The sequence below is a fragment of the Myotis yumanensis genome, unplaced genomic scaffold (genome assembly GCF_028538775.1).
Source record: "Myotis yumanensis isolate MYYU_CA2020_CCGP unplaced genomic scaffold, mMyoYum1.0.hap1 SCAF_7, whole genome shotgun sequence".
Taxonomy (NCBI): domain Eukaryota; kingdom Metazoa; phylum Chordata; class Mammalia; order Chiroptera; family Vespertilionidae; genus Myotis; species Myotis yumanensis.
In genome coordinates, this window is record NW_027223758.1 from 30227733 (window position 1) to 30247574 (window position 19842).

General features: G+C 55.8%; 1 protein-coding gene across 1 annotated transcript; it reads left to right on the top strand.

The window, feature by feature from the left end:
• Positions 1-829: 829 nt before the first annotated feature.
• On the top strand, positions 830-19568 carry SIGLEC1 (sialic acid binding Ig like lectin 1). Its single transcript, XM_070419990.1, has 21 exons — positions 830-896; positions 1174-1533; positions 1818-2114; positions 3287-3553; positions 3841-4095; positions 6104-6403; positions 7073-7330; positions 8621-8956; positions 9221-9478; positions 9687-9989; positions 11635-11895; positions 12057-12368; positions 12853-13104; positions 13415-13684; positions 13774-14025; positions 14334-14627; positions 15294-15554; positions 16359-16661; positions 16920-17022; positions 17404-17476; positions 18098-19568. The coding sequence occupies exons 1-21, from the start codon at positions 848-850 to the stop codon at positions 18203-18205; spliced, it is 5172 nt and encodes a 1723-aa protein (XP_070276091.1). The 5' UTR covers positions 830-847; the 3' UTR covers positions 18206-19568.
• The last annotated feature ends 274 nt before the right edge of the window (positions 19569-19842 follow it).

Here is a 19842-nt window from a genome sequence, read left to right on the forward strand (position 1 = left end):
AAGGCAAGACAGAGATGGCTCTGGTGACCACAGGGACCCAAAGGGGAAGTTTCAGCTAGAAGCTGCCTTCAAGCTGTACCTTGAAGACTAATAAAGTTTCAACAAGCAGAGATGATTTGTGGTGGGGACACAGCTTGTCAGCTGGAGAGCCCATGTGCAGATGGGACTGGCCCCAGGGTGGATGTGTGAGGAGCAGGGAATGAAGGCAGAGCTGGGAATAAGAAATTAAGACCTTTCAGGGATGTATTGGGCAATGGGGAGCCACAGAAGGTTTTTGAGCAAGGGAATGGCCCTTAAAGACAGCACTTTGGTTAAGTGCTCAATCAAGCCCCCTATGGCTTATAGCTTGTAAGGCTAGAGGTAGGGAGCTAAGTCTCAAGTAAGAAACCATTATTCTTGCTGAGTGCCTTGGAGTAAGTCACTGGGCCTCTCTGGGTTCCAGTTCCTGTTGGCTTGGGTGGCAGGGAGGGACAGGGAGGGGCAGGGAGTGGAGGGAAGGGAGAAACAACTGTTCATCTGCTCTGGGGTAGTGCCCTTGAGGGGATGGGAAAGCAGAACTTGGGGTGGGGTTGAGGGACGCCCAGAGGGTTTTCTAGTGCATTCCACCAGTGAGGGCATTGCTGGGTAAAGTCCAAGCTGTGAACGTGGGCTCCTGGCTCCCAGTGGGTGGCTGCCCCAGCAGTCCTTGGAAGCCCTGCCCTCTCAGCAGAGCCTGTTGGGGACACAGGGCTGACCCTTTGGCAGGCTCGGAGCTGAGGTGCCTGGAGGCTCCTTAGGAGCCCTGTGTGTCCGATCAATACAGTGCACACCACTCTCTTATGCACCAGGACAGGCGGGAGAACCTGCTATGGGCTACCTGCTTCAGCTTCTCCACCTGGCCGCATCCATCTCCACAGGTAAGTTGTGCTCATCCCTCTGGGCCTGGCCTCCGTGAGCCCAGCCTCTGCTGGCCCAGCAGACAGACTGTGCCTGGTCACAGGTTGGCTGCTGAGGTTGAAGGGTAGGCACAGAGAGACAGTGGCAGGGACCAGTGACCCTCCCAGAGGGACTGTATTGCTGAGGACACAGGAGAGTTTGGGGGTCCACCTGGGGCACCTTCTATAGGGCAGGTCATAGGGCTCTGCAGTGCCCCCAGGCCTGCATTATTCTCCTGTCTGTCTGTTCCTCCCTCAGTCCTGGCCTCCTGGGGTGTCTCCCGTCCCGTGGCCGTGCAGGGCGTGAAGGGGTCCTGCCTCGTCATTCCCTGCATCTTCAGTTTCCCTGACAACGTGGAGGTGCCCCATGGCATCACATCCATCTGGTACTATGACTACTCAGGAAATCGGCAGGTGGTTTACCACTCGGGGGACTCCCAGCAGGTGGAGGCACGCTTCCGTGGCCGTGCCCAGCTGCTGGGGAATGTTGAGCACAAGGTGTGCAACCTGCTGCTGAAGGACCTGAGCCCCCAGGACTCGGGCACCTACAGCTTCCGCTTCGAGATCAGTGATGTCAACCGCTGGGTAGATGCCACAGGCACAGCGGTCACTGTGACAGGTGAGGAATGGGGTGGCCTGGCTGCTGCCTGGAAGGAGCTCCCAAGCTGCTTCTGGCCCCACTGACTCACAGCCCCAACCCTTGTCCTAAACCCACCCCCAGCCCCAGTCTAGTCCCAGCTTTGTGCCCTCCGTGCATTCACCCCAAGGGGGTGGGGGTAGAAAGCAACCTCTCCTTCCCCTTGAAGTCCCCTGCCCAGGGCTCGCGCCTCAGCTGGGGTTTGCAGGGCAGGAGGCGTCGAGGGCGGTGAGGGGGAGTCCTGAGCCTCCTGTCTTTGTCCTCAGAGGAGCCCAACGTGCCCACCATTGCCTCACCGTCAGAGCTTCGCGAGGGCATGGAGGTGGATTTCAACTGCTCCACTCCCTACGCGTGCCAGCAGGAGTCCATCAGCCTGCAGTGGCAAGGCCAGGACCCAGCTCGCTCAGTCACCTCCCACTTCCAGAAGCTCATGACCACGGGCATCATCCACCGGGACACCCTCCACATGACCCTGTCCTGGCAGGACCACGGCCGGACCTTGAGCTGCCAGCTTTCGGTGGCCGGGTACAAGACCAAGGGCGAGATTCTCCTCCAAGTGCAGTGTGAGTGCGGGGGTGGGGGACACGCCCTCGTCACTGGGCACCCAGCTGTGGCTCTCCAGTGGAAACCGGTTCCTTCTCCATAGAAACAGAGCCCTCGCCCCTGCAGTGAGGCTGGGTGCACTCTGACCTCCTGGGTGGGGCCGGGGTAGAGAGACCGCTAAGCACAAAGAGCCACCTTCAAGGTCCCTTTCACCTCTTGTCCCTGAGGCCAGGCTGGGCACAGAAGGGGAGACAAAGACCCAGAGGCTTGGGGGTCAGGCAGCAAGGACCTTGGGATTTAGTCCAGCTCTGGAGGATGCTGGGGAGGCGGGGTCAACCCTTTGTGGCCTAACGCTGCTCACATCCATGGTGCTCAGGGCATCACCCGGACATGGCAAAGAGACCCTGGGAGAAAGCCGAGTTTTCACTTGCTTGAGCATCTTCCCATCACAGTACAATGGGGCAGCCTCTTCTAGAACAACCGCTGTCCACAGGCCTCAGATGGCCGACATAACCATCCACTCAGTGAGCAAACTTTGGGCAAGTTACTGGCGTCTCAGAGCCTCCCTTTTCTCATCTATGTAAGGGGCGGTAACAATAAATGCTAGTTCCTATCTCATAGAATTGTTATGAAAATTGGAGGAGTGCTTGGCACATACTAACCAGTCAAATATATTAGCTTCTACTATCTTCCTCTCTACATAGATTAAGGGCTTGAAAATGTGAGCTTTCATTAGCCCATTTACATAGTGAGAAGCTTTGAAACAAGATTCTAAAAAATGCGGTCTCTGTACTGTTGGCGCCCTCTTTACAAATGGGTTAACCATTCTCAGAGCGAATTCGACTGTCTTTGGCTCCCTCCATCAGGTGCTCTGTCCCTTACCAACAGCTACCACAGGCCACCAGAGCAAACAGTGTGGTACCCATGACCCCCACAAAGGACACAGGACATTGGACAGTGTCATGAGGCAGAAAGCCTGGAAGGCAGCGTGGGCTGGACACTAGGCCAAGCATTGCATTATTAGACTCTCAGTGGTGAAGGAAGGGATTAGGAACATAAGATGGGGTGCAGCACAGCCCGGGACAGAGGAACTAATGGGACTGATGATTTATCCGGGTGGGCTGACAGAGAGTGGGCCTCGCCCTCCCAGCCAAGGCTCCTCACCTGACACCCCACCCATCATGCCTTGCAGATGCCCCCAAAGCTGTGGAGATCCTCCCCAGCCCCTCGAAGGGGAACATTCGCCCAGGTGACCTGGTCACACTCACCTGCCAGGTGAACAGCAGCTACCCCGCGGTCAGCTCTGTGCAGTGGCTCAAGGATGGGACTCCCCTCAAATCCCAGAGTCTTGTGCTGCGGTTGCCCCAGGCAGCCTGGGACGATGCCGGAGTCTACACCTGCCAAGCTGGGAATGAAGTGGGCTCCTTGGTCTCGCCCCCTTTCAGCCTCCACATCTTCAGTGAGTCCTGGGTGAACCTGGGTCTTGACCAGAGGGTGGGGGAGGGGTCCAGGCCACAGGGCCTGAGGAGAGCCAGGTCAAATTGCCCCCTCAGACAGATGACAAACCTCCCCGGCAGGGTGAGGTGTCAGGAGGGTCCCCGTGAACAGGACAGACACAGCAGGCTCCACTGAAGGGTGTGATGTAGTCTGCGCAGATTAAGCTGAGTGGCTGCAAGCCCGGGGCTCTGAGGAGTTGGCCTGCAAGTCGGCTGGGTACCCCCAGTGTGCCCTCTGCTGCCCCCACAGTGGCTGAGGTCCAGATGAGCCCAGCAGGCCCCATCCAGGAGAACCAGACGGTGACGCTGACCTGCAACGTGCCTAAGGAAGCGCCCAGCGGGCTGCGCTACAGCTGGTACAAGAACCATGCCCTGTTGGAGGATGCTCACAGCCCTACCCTCCAGCTGCACTCGGCTACCAGGGCCGACACTGGCTTCTACGTCTGTGAGGTGCAGTACGCCCATGGCAGGGAGCGCTCTGGGCCCATCAGCGTGGTTGTCATCCGTAAGTGACCAGTGTGTGGCGGACACTGCTGGAGCCGGGCCAAGGGCTAGGGCCCCTGCAGGCAGGTTAGGTCCTGGGCCGGGTGGCCTTGAGCTCTGCACACCTGGGCAAGGCTTGGACCTCCCTGGGCCTCTGTTTCCTCTGATTTAAAATTTTTTATTTTGAAATAAGTTAAAACTTCCAAAAAGATTACAAAAAATTATCATATGCAGTACCTTTAACTTAAAGTCCCAATTTGTTGCCCTAGTTGGTTTGGGTCAGTGGATAGAGCATCAGCCTGCAGACTGAAGGGTCCCAGGTTTGATTCTGGTCAAGGGCACATGCCTGGGTTGCGGGCTCCATCCCCAGTTGGGGGCGTGCAGGAGGCAGCCGATCAATGATTCCCATCATTGAGGTTTCTCTCTCTTCCTCTCCCTTCTTCTCTGAAATCAATAAAAATATATTTAAAAAAATAAAAAGAGGACCTGGAAAATAAAAACGTCCCAATTTGTTAACATTTAGGTTCATGTGCTTTCTTTCTTTTACAATATATAACATGTGTGTATATATGTATACATACATGTACACATATATGTGCATGTATGTATGTGCACACATGCACACATTTTTTTCTCTGTAAACACATACATATGCATCTCTAGACACATCTCTATACATAAAAGCCTAATATGCCAAGTGTCTGACCGTTTGACTGTTCGACCAGTTGCTATGACATACATTGACCACTAGGGGACAGACGCTCCAACCAGGAGGTTAGCTTGCTGTTGGGGTCTGGCCAATCGGGACTGGGCAAGAGGGCCAGACATGCCCTGGAGCCCTCCCGGGGTCCTTCCCTGGCCTCTAAAATATTTCTTCTAATTAATTTCCTTTCAATGTACAAATCCATGCACCGGGCCTCTAGTATGTACATATGCACTCTGTCAGTATACATACGCACATATGTTACCTATCTAATATTTATCTATTCATCCACTCACCTATTTATATTCCTAATGTTGTAGACATGATGTCCTTTACCCTTAAGTTCCTCAGTGTAGTTTCTAAGGTCATTCTCATACATAACCACACTACAGTGATCACAGTCAGAAAATTTAACATTGATACACATCCATTATCTAATCTACAGTCCATATTTAAAGTATGCCAATTGATCCAATAATGCCCTTTATGGCAATTATTTTTTGGGATCCCGGATCCAATCTGGGATCCAGCTGCATTCAGTTGTCGTGTCTCCTTATTCTCCTTTCATTGGGGACAGTGCCTTGGTCTTTTCTCATCTTCTTGACATTGACACTTGAAGAGTACAGGCCAGTGGTTGTGTGGGTGTCCCTCCCTCAGTTCGTGTTTGTCTGAGTCCAGTAGACAGAGCCTGGAACTCGGGCAGGAAACCCACAGCCGTGATGCTGTGTCTGTCTCCGCGTCATATCAGTGATGTCAGTGTGTTCAATTGCTGGTAGAGTTCACTTTGGTCACCTGGGTGGGGTGCTGTCCACTGCCAGACCTCTTTGCCAGTATTTATTTATTTATAATCCTCACCCAGGGATATTTTTCCACTGATTTTTTAGAGAGAGTGAAAGGGAGGAGAGAGAGAGAGAGAGAGAGAGAGAGAGAGAGAGAGAGAGAGATATGAGAAGGACACGTCGATTGGTTGCCTCTGACAAGGGCCTGGGATCGAGCCTGCAACCGAGGTATATGCCCTTGACTGGAATTGAACCCAGGACACTTCAGTCCATGGTCCATTGTCCTATGCACTGAGCCAAACCAGCTAGGGCTCCCCATCTTTAAAGTAGGGTTCCTGATTCCCACTCTTGGGGTGGCCACAAGGATCGACTGAAGTGCTTTACCCAGCCCAGGGACAAAAGTTTATTCAGCCGGCACTCAGGAGCTGCTGGGGTCTCCCTCCATGTCCCAGGGCATTGTGGGACAAAGGAGGTGCAGGGGTTATAGACTATGAAGGGGAATCCAGGGAGTGCCCCTGTCTGAGGGTGACAGGCCTTTCTCCATGCAGACCCACCCCTCGCCCCTCACCTAACTGCCTTCCTGGAGATGCAGGCGGGGCTGGTGGGCATCCTCCATTGCTCCGTGGTCAGTGAGCCCATGGCCACCCTGGTGCTGTCACACGGGGGACTTGTCCTGGCCTCTACCTCTGGCAAGGATGACCACGGCCCACGCTTCAGTGTCTCCTCTGCCCCCAACTTTCTGCGCCTGGAGATCCGAGACCTGGGGCTGGCCGACAGCGGGGAATACACTTGCACAGCCACGAACTCCTATGGGAACGCGTCCTCCACCCTGGACTTCCAAGCCAATGGTAAGATGGCCATGGGGCTGGTGGAGGGAGCTCGAAGAGGAGGCCTGCTCTGGCCTCTTCCTCCTAGGAGTCCAGAGGGCTCAACTGAGGGACTGAACTAGCTGGCTCCTAAAATCACATCCAGGACCCAGGGGGTTCTGTCATATCCCAACATGGGAGGTTCATGGAAGTCAAGGCAACAAGGGAAACATGGCAGGTTGTCTTATTCCTTCTGCGTACGTTCTGACTCTGAACTTGGAAGGTCCCTCATATGCATTCATTTGTTTCTTATTTATCAAACATTTGGGGCAGATTCTAGTAGATAGAAGTCAGATTCAGGAGGCAGAATAGAGTAGGGTCTTCCAACTCTTGGTACATGTGCTACCCCTCCCTCATTCTGAGGCCACAGCAGACATAGCTAACGGATCAAGCCTCGGTTCCAGCTCAGAATCCTTCTCAGCCATGCTGCAGCCAGTTACTATCAATAGGTCAGAATGGACCTATTTGGCAATATCCAAGGCCAAACCCTCCTGATCCTCAAGAGATTCATAGATCTGACATCACAAAGCCCAGAACTACCTACAACTATCGGAGCAGGGGTGGAGGGGGGATGCTGGAGGGCTTCCTGCAGTGGGTGGCATGGGGCCACAGATGTGCAGCGGGCTGAGCCTCCCTGTCTCCTTCTGCTAGCAGCCCACCTCCTCATCAGCCCAGCAGCAGAGGTGGTGGAAGGGCAGATGGTGACGCTGAGCTGCCGGAGTGGCCTGAGCCCAACGCCTGACATCCGCTTCTCCTGGTACCTGAACGGAGCCCTGCTTCTCGAGGGGCCCAGCAGCAGCCTCCTGCTCCCCGAGGCCTCCAGCACCGATGCCGGCTCATACTACTGTCGCGCCCAGGACAGTCACAGCGCCAGCGGGCCCTCCTCGCCTGCCGTCCTCACGGTGCTCTGTGAGCAGCCCCCCCACTGGCCCCTGCCTGTCTTGGGGAGGATGGATCAGTCCACTGGGGTCCGCCAGCCATCCCTCCCTCCTCTCGGCCCTCCTGACCCTGTTCTGCCAGGGTCTAGATCAGGAGGGCAGCCACAGGCCTGGGCACCATGGACCTTTCCACCCCGGGCTGTAATTTGAGGAACAAGGCTAGGGATTTTACACCTCCCCATGTCCCATCTCCAATCCCAGACATTTCAGGGCCCTCTGTGCCTAGCCTCAAACCCACCATGGGCACCATGGCCAAGCTTCATCCTCCTGAGCTGGGCCCTGGGACACCATACTCCTATATATGCGCACACGCCCCATAGGTTGTGCCCTCACAGGCCCCCAGAGACATGAAAGCAGAACCTCTCGGCAAAGGAACTGCATCTGGTCAGCAGTGGATATTCCATATTAGCCTGAGGGGCCCACCAATATTCAGGGCACCCTTAGCTTCCAGAAAGCCTCTCCTGACATGAGCAGGAGCAACATCCTGGGACCGTCAGGAAGAGCAGCCACCTCTTAGGGGTTTCCGAGTGTCAGGGTGAGATCACAGGAGGCCTTGCTGACGGCTGTCTTTGACCACCCATCTCAAGAAGCCTCTAGAGCAGTGGTTTTCAACCTTCCTAATGCTGCAACCCTTTAATACAGTTCCTCATGTTGTGGTGACCCCCAATTTCATTGTTACAAATTGAACATAATTAAAGCATAGTGATTAATCACAAAAACAATATGTAATTATATATGTGTTTTCTGATGGTCTTAGGCGACCCCTGTGAAAGGGTTGTTCGACCCCCAAAGGGGTCGTGACCCACAGGTTGAGAACCACTGCTCTAGAGAGAGGGCATTTTAGGCATTGTCTATTATCCTAAGTAGAGCTGCTTGAAGACCAGAGACAAGGGGAAGGGAATCCTGGGGGAAGGGATGGGGTGCAGAGAGAGCAGAGGCAAGATTCACAGGGATTGCTATGAGGGCGCCCAGCTCAGGAGCACCTGGGAGTTGGCAAGTGACTGCTAGCCCACATGGTGCCTTTGTTTCCCCGGGAAAACGCCCTCCTTCCCCGGGGAAGATCAGACACAGCCCTAGGGCGTGGCTGAGCCCGAGGCGCAGGGCCTGGATTCCTCCCACCCTGGCCTGCTTGTCCTTGTCAGGGCCCAGCTGTTTGTGGCAGCTCTGGGCCCAGGCCTTTGTCCAGTGTCTTCTGGGATCCCAGGCAGCCCTGGCCGAGGCTGTGGTCTTCCATGAGTGCCCCTGCTCTTCCCCCCTGCAGACGCCCCACGCCGGCCCACGCTCACCGCCCGACTGGACACCGACGCTGAGGACCTCGGGGCTGGCCGTCGAGGCTTTCTGGAGTGCCGTGTGGACAGTGACCCCCCTGCCCAGCTGCGGCTGCTCCACGGGGACCGTGTAGTAGCTACTTCCCTGACACCAGGGGGCGGGTGCAGCACATGTGGGGGCTGTTCCCAGCGCATAAAGGTCAACAGAGCCCCTAACCTGCTGCGTGTGGAGATTCGTGACCCGGTGCTGGAGGACGAGGGTGAATATCTGTGCGAGGCCAGCAACACCCTGGGCAACGCCTCCTCCTCAGTGACCTTTGATGCCCAGGGTGAGTTGGGGTGGGGAATGGTGGCACAGGGTCAGGGGCCAGTACTTGGGACCCTATTCAGCTGAAACCCTGGCTCCAAGGATCCAGTGGAACCACCTTGTTTAGCTGCGGAAGTTTGCTTTCCCACCCTGTCCAGTGGGCACTCCCAAGGGTCTCCTTCCTCCCCGCTCCAGGCTGGGAGGCTGGACCAGTGGCCCCCGGGGTTGCGGGGAAGCAGTCAAAGTGAGGCCTGTCTCAAGGGGGTCTGTGCTGCCTGCTCTCCAGCCACGGTCCTGGTCATCACTCCCTCGCACACGCTGCCAGAGGGCACCTTCGCCAACCTGACTTGCAGTGTTAGACGGGAAGCCGGTGGAGGCCCTGCCAACTTCTCTTGGTTCCGGAATGGGGCACTGTGGACCCAGGGCCCCCTGGAGACTGTGACGCTGCTGCCTGTGGCCAGAACAGATGCTGCTCTCTACGCCTGCCGCGTCCTCTCTGAGGCTGATGCCCAGCTCTCCGCCCCCGTGGTCCTGAGTGTGCTCTGTGCGTGATGGGCAAGGGCAGCATTGGCACTTGGAGGGTTGGTCTGGGAGGAACCAGGCTGGGTTGGGTTTGGGGAGACAAGAACGTGGGTTGGGCTGGGAAAGGATGGGCCGGGACTGTGTGTGGAGGGGGCAGTGGGACACAATATGGCAGCTGGAATGTGGTGAGCTGGGCTGAGGGTGGCCTCAGCGTCTCCCTGTCCCTGCAGATCCCCCGGATCCTCCAAAGCTGTCAGCCCTCCTGGACGTGGACCAGGGCCACATGGCTGTGTTTGTCTGCACTGTGGACAGTAGTCCGCTGGCCCAACTGACCCTGTATCATGGGGAACGCCTCGTGGCTGCCAGCCTGGGGCCCCAGCTCCCATCCCGTGGCCACTTCCATGCCAAGGCCATGGCCAACTCCCTGCAGCTAGAGGTCCGAGACTTGGGCCTTGGGGACTCTGGCAGCTACCGCTGTGAGGCCACAAATGTCCTCGGATCAGCCAACACCTCCCTCTTCTTCCAGGTCCGAGGTGAGTGTCAGTGCCCTGGCGACGTGGTAGAAACAGATGCCCTGGGACCATTCTGGCCAGGCAAGCATGTGAGGTCTTTTTCAGCCATAGTTTCTGGACAGTTTCCACCAACCCACAGAGGTTTCCCTTTGTCTCCAGCTAGACATTTTCACCGGTAATAACCATGGCAGCCACTAGGAGGTAGTGGCAATTGCACAAGGCAGTTTGCTTGATTGGAGCAATTTCTGACAGATAACTTCTTATGTAATAGTATAATTTTGTTAGATAATAAGTATCTCATACAAAATCTAATATTTATGTACATTATGCATATACATGTGTAATATATGCACACCAATGTGTGTATGTACACACATATGCATATACAGATATGCCCATATGCATAAGAATATATTCACATATCTATATATATAAAAGCCTAAGCAACCGAACGACCAAATGACCGAACAACTGGTCAATAGGTTGCTCTGAGATGCACTGACCACCAGGGGGAAGATGCTCAATGCAGGAGCTGCCCCCTGGTGGTCAGTGCGCTCCCACAGCCAACCTCCTGGGCTGGCCAGCCTCCCGCATTCCCTCCCCGCAAGGCCAGCTAGCACCCCTCACTGGCCCCAATCTGAGGGGGAGGGGGTCGGCTGGCCAACTTCCCAGGGCCAGGCCGAGGCACCCCACCCATGCATGAATTTTTGCACCGGGCCTCTAGTTTTTCTATAAAAATTCTCCCTATGCGAATAAGCTAGGAAAAAGGAAAGTTAATATCCATAATGTTACAAAGGCCAAAGAAAAACACACACTTTTTCTCTCACAATGACAAACATCAACTTGTGAACATTTGCCTTGGGCCTTGGTCCTATACATCTTTTCTTATTTATTATACTCATTTCACAGGCAGAGATATTTTGGGTCAGAGCTTTAGGAGCTTGCTCCTGATCACATGACTAGCAGGTGGCCCTGCTAGCTTGGGACTAATTTGGTTCTGTTCCCAGGCACAGTCTGCTCTCAGTCACCACTCCAGCTGTCCCTCCGTCTCCCCCTCTCCCCGCCTCCAGCTTGGTCTCATCCTGCCTTAGACCCAGGGGGCACTAGGAACTGCCCTTTGCTTAGTCCCCAGTTCCTGGGCTCTCATGACCTTGAGCCTGGGTGCAGAGCTGGCTAGAGAGGGCTGGAGGGAAAAGATCACATAGCTGCTAACTTCCCCTTCTAAGCCCTCAGTCACCCATGCTGAGTTCAACTCATGATCAGGACAATGGCCTTTGGCAGGATTTAGTGCTTTATGGTGTCAAACCAACATTTGTCAAGAGCTAACACATGCAGGCACTGTGCCTGGCACTGAGTTGCAGGTCATATAAGTGGGTTGGACCCTCGAGAGGCCCATCTTCTGGTAGGCGAGATGTGATTGACAGAGCGAAGCCGTACTTCAAGGTGGTAGGTGGTAAAAGCCAGGACAGACCCATGCAGGGAAGTCGGGAGCAGGAGAGACCGAGGCATGGGTTGAAGTTGGCAGTGGTCTGGTGGGAGGGCTGTGGCTCAGGGACACAGGTTTGGGGTCATGCGGTCATGCAGTCTTGGTGTGGATGACACGCGGTCCCAGACTGTGGGAGGATATGGCGGAGGGTCCTCACTTGCTCTTGATTTCTTCCGGCAGGAGCCTGGGTCCAGGTGTCACCATCACCCGAGCTCCAGGAGGGCCAGGCCGTGGTCCTGAGCTGCAAGGTACCCACGGAGGCTCTGGAAGGGACCTCATACCGCTGGTATCGGGATGGCCAGCCCCTCCAGGAGTCGACCTCAGCCACACTCCGCTTTGCAGCCATAACTTTGAGCCAAGCTGGAGCCTACCACTGCCAAGCCCAGGCCCCGGGCTCAGCCACCACAAGCCTGGCCACCCCCATCAGCCTCCACGTGTCCTGTAAATGCTTTCATACTGCATGTGTTTCTTGGGGTGTGAAGGAGCCAAGGGTGTGGTTGGGGGAGGGGATACTGACCCCCGGGCCTTGGGCTCTGCCTCCATGAGAGAGCCTTAGTGAGGGACCACCTGGCCAGACCCTGACCACTCCCCACTTTGTGCAGATGCCCCACGCCAGGCCACACTCACCACCCTGATGGACACTGGCCCTGGGCGACTGGGCCTCCTCCTGTGCCGTGTGAACAGCGACCCTTTGGCCCAGCTACGCCTGCTCCATGGGGACCGCCTGGTGGCCTCCACCCTACAAGGTGTGGGGGAACTGGCAGGCAGCTCTCCCCGGCTAAAGGTGGCTGTGGCCCCCAACACGCTGCGCCTGGAGATCCACGACGCAGGGCTGGAGGACGAGGGCGTCTACACCTGCGAGGCCACCAACACCCTAGGCCAGACCTCGGCCTCAGCCAGTTTCGATGCCCAGGGTCAGTGTGGGGGTGTGAGTATGTGGGTGGGTGGCTCCAGAGGAGAGAAGCTTGCTTGGAGAGGCTTCTGGAAGGCTGAGCACAGGCAAGAGGGCTGGACATAGGATAGTCTCTTCTTATGGGCAGCAGTCTCCAAACTTGGGCTTCATGGAAGAGCTTTTTTTAAAAGCCGAATTTTACACGGGTGCCCAGTGGATAAAACTAATCAGAAAGGGGGGCTCAAGGAGAAACCACTGCAGGGCCAGGGAGGCCTGTATTCTCCCATGTGCTCCCCACCAGGGCCAGGGAGGGCTCCGCAGAACTCGGCTTGGGATCAGCTGAGAGATGATGAGTTGTTTGCCAAGTTCCACCTCTGAGCCCATTCACAGGTGGGCCATCTGTGCCTCCCAGAGGCCGAGGGACGTCCCTCCCTCATGGAGACAGGTGGCTTGTTTTACTCGGCCTCACGACCCTCACTGGTGTCTCCATGCCCTCCTCTCTCCAGCGGTGAGTGTGCAGGTGTGGCCAAAGGCCTCCGTGCGGGAGGGGCAGCCGGTGAACCTGACCTGCCTTGTGTGGACCACGCACAAGGCTCAGCTCACCTACACATGGTACCAAGACGGGAAACAGCGCCCAGGTGCCCACTCCATCCACCTGCCCAATGTCACAGTCACGGATGCTGCCTCCTACCACTGTGGTGTGGTGACCCCTGGCCAGGCACCGCGCTTCTCCGGACCTGTCATCCTTGATGTCCACTGTGAGTGGTTGATGGCTGGGTGGGGCTGGAAGGAATGACAGCAGCCTACTGGGATCAGGGCATGATCAGAGGCCCCACCTGGGAACTCAGTACCAGAACTCAGCCAGCTGATGGAGCCCTTCACAGGAGCATGAGAGTCGGGGGCTATGGAGATAGGTTCTCTCTGGGCAGAGCAGCAGTGCCCCAGATGAGCAAGTGGAAGCGCTTGGGGTGGGAGGCCCGGGCCCTCCTGGTTTGAATGGCACCTACACACTGGCCTCCTCATGGCTGTGGTCTCTGAACTCTGTCCACGCCTTTCGTGCTCCTGTAGATGCACCCCGCAGCCTGCGCCTGACCTACCTCCTGGAGAGTCGTGGTGGGCGGCTGGCCCTGCTACTGTGCACCGTGGACAGCCACCCACCCGCCCAGCTGGCCCTCAGCCATGCTGGTCGCCTCCTGGCCTCCTCGACCGAAGCCTCTGTGCCCAACACCCTGCGCCTGGAGCTGTGGGAGCCCCGGCCCAGGGATGAGGGTCTCTATAGCTGCTCGGCCCGCAGTCCTCTGGGCCAGGTCAACACGTCCCTGGAATTGCGGCTGGAGGGTGAGGCGGGGCTCAGGTCAAGGCCACCAGGCGTGGGATCCGCTCTGGTGTCTGGCTGGGCCCCGCTGACCCTGGCCTCCTTGGGACAGGCGTGCAGGTGACCCTGGCTCCGTCGGCCGCTGTGCCCGAGGGGGCCTCCATCACAGTGGCCTGTGAGGACCCTGCTGCCAGCCCACCCACCCTCTATACCTGGTATCACAACAGCCGTTGGCTGCAGGAAGGGCCCTCCGCCTCCCTCTCAATCCCGGTGGCTACGCGGGCTCATGCCGGTGCCTACTCTTGCCAAGTCCAGGATGCCCAGGGCACACGCAGTTCCAGGCCTACAGCCCTGCAAGTCCTCTGTGAGCAGGGGTCCTCGGATGGGGGTACCCAGGGTGGCGGAGGGCACTTTTGGGCCTCGATGGGGGTGGGCACAGGATTGCAGTGGGCTGGGAATGGACACTTGGGGAAAGAAGGACATAGGTGGTGAGGAAAGGGGCCTGGGTCCCTGTGACCCCTGCCTGTAGAATCTTCCCACGCGCTCCTGAGAAGGTGGCATTTTTAGGAAATGACTGTCCAGTGGCTTCAGCCTCATCAGTGCCAGGAGGGCAGACAATGGACAGGATAGGATTTCCAAGCAATGACCCCAACTATGCTCCCCACCCCCCAGATGCTCCTCGGGATGCTGTCCTGTCCTCCTTCCGAGACTCAAGGGCCAGCCCCATGACTGTGGTGCAGTGCACTGTGGACAGCGAGCCACCTGCCGAGCTGGCCCTGTCCCGGGATGGCAAGGTACTGGCCACCAGCCATGGCTTAGCATCGGGGACGGGCCGTGTCCAGGTGGCCCGCAACTCCCTGCGGCTACAGGTGCAAGATGTGCCCTCAGGTGATGAGAACACCTATGTCTGCAAGGCCCACAACTTGCTGGGCTCAGTCAGCACCACAGGGCAGCTACAGGCGGAAGGTGAGCGGGCGATGGGGGAGGAGACGGGGCTCAGGTGCTGTGGGGTCGGAGTCCATGTGGAGGGGGGTTGACTGGCCTGAAAGGGTAGATGTAGCTCCGCGAAAGGGTAGATGTAGCTCCGCCTGATCTGGAGGAGGAGGAATAGCTCCCACTGGAGGGGGGTGCCCAGCCTGAGGGAGAAACAATCTTACCCTTGGAGAGCTCCCTATGAGAGCGGAGGTGTAACAATGCCCGAGAAGAGCGTGGGTGCAGAGGAGACATAACCCTGCCCTCACAGAGCGCACAGACCCTCCCCAGGGAACCTGGGGTGGGAAGAGGGACAGAGTCCTACCCTCAACAGGCCCAGGCTGAGGGAGGAGGTGCAGCCTCACCAAGGGCCAGCCCCTTGGGGAGCCCAATCTGAGGGTAGGACACAGCCTCATCCATCAGGACATCTGGTTTGGTGAGAAAGGGCGGCCCAGCCCTGCCCTGGAGGTCCCCGGTGTGAGGATGAGAGACAGCCCTGTTCTCAGAGATCTCAGTCTGATGGGGACACAGTCCCACCTTTGGGGCTCAGATCCCAAGTCAGATAAGAGCTTCCCATAATGCACAGAGGCCCCTCAGATCCCCCTCAGATCCCACCCAGGCCTGCAGATCCCCAACCACCTCCTGGTCCTTGGCCCTCAGGTGTGCGTGTGGTGGCCGAGCCAGGCCTGGATGTGCCTGAGGGTGCAGCGCTGAACCTGAGTTGTCACCTTCCTGGTGGCCCCAGGCCCACGGTCAACTCCACTTTCGCTTGGTTCTGGAACGGTCGGCAACTATATGCGGAGCCTGTGCCCACCCTTTCCTTCTCCTACGTGTCCCGTGCCCAAGCTGGAGTGTACCACTGCCGGGCTGAGCTCCCCACTGGGACCACCACCTCTGCTCCAGTCATGCTTCGTGTGCTCTGTGAGTGACACAACCCCCCGCCTCAGTTTCCCTACTACTCACATGGCCACTTCTGGGCTTCTTCTTCTTCTGCCTGCAAAGAGCAAGGACTTCACAAGCATGGAGTCCTGGACTGACAGACTCCTATTGACTTCTTGTGCATCTGTGCCTTGGTTTCCTCATCTGCAAATGTCATCCCCTCACCTTGTGAGGCACATAGGAGATAAAACATGCAGAAGTCCTGCCACACAATAAGCCCTCATCAACCTTGGTTCTCTGTTCCATTTTCCACCAGGGCCTCATGCTGTTTCAGTCAGCTATTGCTGTGTAACAAGCCACCCCAAAACATAGTGCTTAAAACGATAGCCATTTTATTTGATCGCAATTCTGTGGGCCAGAGAGTCAGTCCTTCTTGCATTCTGACTTTCTTCATTCTGTTCTTACATGCCTTTCTGAGCAGTTTTGCTGGTTTCACTTCATGTGGCTGCAATTGTCTAATGGCTGAACTGTGGCTACATGGTCTAGGATGGCTTCACCCTCGTGGCTGGTGGTTGGGGCTGGCTGCTGGCTGCGCCACGTGTGTCCAACAGGCTGGCCTGGGCTCCCCAGGCTTGTATTCCAAGGAGAGCAGAAGCTGTGAGGACTTTTAGATCTATCTTTGAAGTTACACAATGTCACTTTTGCCTTCCAGTGGTCAAAGCGAGTCAAGGTGCAAGGAAATAGGCTCTTAATGGGAGGAGCAGCAACATCGCCTTGCATGGGTACAGGGAGGAGAGGAGTTTGTGGTTGTTTTCTGTAATCACCACACTCTCTGTCTTCCCACAGACCCTCCCAAGACGCCCACCATGACGGTCTTTGTGGAACCTGAGGGTGGCATCCAGGGTATTCTGGACTGCAGAGTGGACAGCGAGCCCCTAGCCAGCCTGACCCTCCACCTTGGCAGTCGAGTGGTGGCCTCCAGCCAGCCCTTGAGCACTCCAGCAGAGCCCCACATCCACGTCTCAGCCACCCCCAATGCCTTGAGGGTAGACATTGAGAAGCTGCGGCCCAGTGACCAGGGGGAATACGTGTGCTCTGCCTCCAATGCCCTGGGCTCTGCCTCTGCCTCCACCTACTTTGGAAACAGAGGTGAGGGAGGGCTTCATTTCCCAGGCCACCCTACACAAGGCCTGGATCTCAGGTCCCAGGGCTTCCCTCCGAGGTTTTCCCTGAATCGCTGCAGCTTGTCTGTCTAGTCTACATTGGTTGCTTGAAGCTCCTTTGCATGGGGAAGCTCCTGAGATAAAGTGAAAGTTAGAAAAGGTTTCACCTTGGGAAAGTCACTTGGAAAGGAGCTTTGGAGGCCTGGAGCCATAGCTGCCCCCTGAGCTCTCCCCTGTGTTCCAGCCCTGCACCGCCTGCATCTGTTCCAGAACCTACTCTGCTTCCTGGGGCTGCTGGCTGGCCTCCTCTTCCTCCTGTTGGTCCTGGGAGCCTTCTACGCCTGGAGGTGGGTACAGAGCTGGAGGGTGGATGGGGACGCCTCAGCCTTCTCTGTTTTCCCCTAACATTCCCCCATGTCCTTCCTACCAAATTCACAGGCTCCATACTTTCTAGCCTGCCCTCCTCCCTTCCCACGTTCCGAATTTGGGTATCCTTTCTAGAATTATCTCTAAATCCACCTTGCTGTAGTTTTCTTCGTTCCTTATCTCTACCCTGTCTGTGCTGAAGAAAGGGCTGGGAGGGAAGAAAGATAAGGTACCCCACCCGCCACCATGCTCCCCACTGCTTGGTGCAGTGAGCAGTCTGGGGACAAGCATGTGGGGCGGGGGCAGGAATGGGGACAGGCCGGGGGAGGAGAGGCTCTCTGAGTCCACTCTTGCCCTTGCAGAAGGAGATCTTTTCATAAGCTGAGCGAGGGTGAGAATTCGGTGGAGATGGCGTCTCAGAAGGACACGGTGCAGGTATCTAACCACCATGTGGGCGCACACAGACATAAGGCCCGGCTACCCCACAGTGCAGGGCTGGCCCCTAGAGACTGCTCTCATCTATCGGCTGGTGTGTGGGGCTAGGGGGTGATGGGGGAGAGAATATAGAGATCTAGGGCCCCTTGAGGAGATAGGGGGAGCCATATCCTGATCAGGGCAGAGAGAAGCCATGTGTTTGCTGTGCGGCTGGCTGGATGACTGGGGCAGACACTCTGAACTTAGCAGCGACACCTCCACTTCCAAGACACATCTTGGCACGCCACCTGCGTTTTGGTGTCTCTCTGCCCATCACCTGGGCAAGAGTGAAAAACTGTTTCTCCTTCCCCTTGATGTGTCCCCTTCTGCAGATAATCCACTTGGTGGGGCAGGGCTTCTAGCCATGCACATTCTCACCAATCCCCTTGAGACCCCCTACCCAAGGCCTGGAGTCTGGGGGACTCCCCTCCAGGGTTAGGGATCAGGTGATGACATCTCCCAGAGTCCTCCTGTGACCAGGGTTTTCTCTATGGGAAACTCATGGATCCTGATGCAGCCACATTTGGGATTTCTTCCTGTACTCCACCCCTAAGCTGACCATGTGGCATTGCCTGCCCTTAGGAGGAGGAGTCCAAAGGAATCTGTGATGACTTGGTCCTGGTAAACAAGGCTGCATCGGCTCCTGACTGCAGCTATGAAAACCACGCTGTGACATCTAACGTTCTATGACCTGAGTCCAAACCTCTTGCCCCCCAAGAAAAATAGGTGGTGAGAGGAGGGGGTGAACCCTAATATATCCAGGAGGGTGTTGACCTCAGGGGATGCTGAAGAAAAAGGAGTTGATCATGTTGTACACTTCTCCTTCTCTTTTCTCTGGATCTCGTCTCTCCATTTATCTTCCAATATACTTCCTCCTCACATCTTTCTTGTCCAAGCCCATTCTGGACTGTTTGGATGGATTAGAAGAGGAGCTTTCTACATCCTCACACTGTACTAGCACTCTGTACTAGCTAGATTATAAGTTAAGTTGCTCTAACTAGAGACCAAATACAGTAACTTCAACTTGAGAAAATCTTATTTTTCTCTCCCATACTAGTCTGGGTATGTTATGGTGGTTTAAATTGCTGGTACTCTGGGTCCTTCTAGCTTATCTTGATTGTGAGGGTTCACAATGACCACATTGTGTTCACATTCCCTCCAACAAGAAGAGTGGAAGTTGAAGGTATACCGTTCCCATTGTGGACATAACGGGAGGTTGCACATGTCATATCCACTCACTTCTCATTGGCTAGAGTTTAGTCACATGGCCACTCGAGGCTGCAAGGGATTCTGGGAAATATAGTTTTTTTATTCTATTCCCAACAATAGATTCATCCCTGAGACTTTTGACATTGATGAGAATGCTGCCAGCGGGGCACATTCTATCTCAGTGCCAATCTGCTGAAGAGCATGCCCTGGTCATGGGCTTCCTGGAGGAAGCAGTCCTTCTCAAACATTAAGACTGAGGAAATCAAGAAGGTTTGATGGTCCCTAGGGAGAGGGCATGCCAGGCAGTGGGGTTGCCTGAGCAGACATCTTGTGCCAGATCTGGTCCCTGGAAGAAGAGATGCCCCCATCCGCTTCCCCACCCTTATGGAGCCGACACGATGTCATCAGCATCCTTCTTTTTGCTCCAGGTACATTCCTCTCCATGATCCAGTGAGTTCACATCCTCTTCCCGGAGGCTTGTGCCAGGGGCTGTTAAGATGAATGAGGGTCACCAAGAAGGAATAATGTGCTCCCAGGAAGTCAGTACCTGAGGGGAGCCAGTTCTTGAGTAGGCTAGTGACTCTCCTGATAGGCCGGTGTCAGATGGTGGGAAGAACAAAGAGCCCACTGCTCTGGGCTTTGGGTTGAGAAACATGGGGAGTAATGGGGCATTAGCATGGACCTAACAGGTTGGGAAGAAATGGGAGGGCTAGTGAGCTCCATTAGCAGTGCTTGGGACCCTTCTTGGTCCAAGGTCCCATTCTTTTTAGTGCCTCATGGCTAGACCCTTCCTTGGGAGCCTGTCTGGCATTTCCTTCCAATAAACCTCCATTCTACAACATAATTAGAGTGGGTCTTCTTCTTGCACCTTCTTGTGGGAGGCAACCAATTGATGTGTCTTTCTCACATCGATGTTTCTCTCTCTGTGTCTCTTCCACTCCCTCTCTCTAAAAAAAGCAATGAAAAAATATCCTCCGGTGAAGATTAACAAAAACACGATAGAATGGATAAATGAATTGTGCTATGTTCGCTCAGTGGAACATTATACAGCAGTTAGGAGCTACAACTACACATGTTTAGCATAATATTGAATGAAAGGAGTCAGACGCTAAACAGTG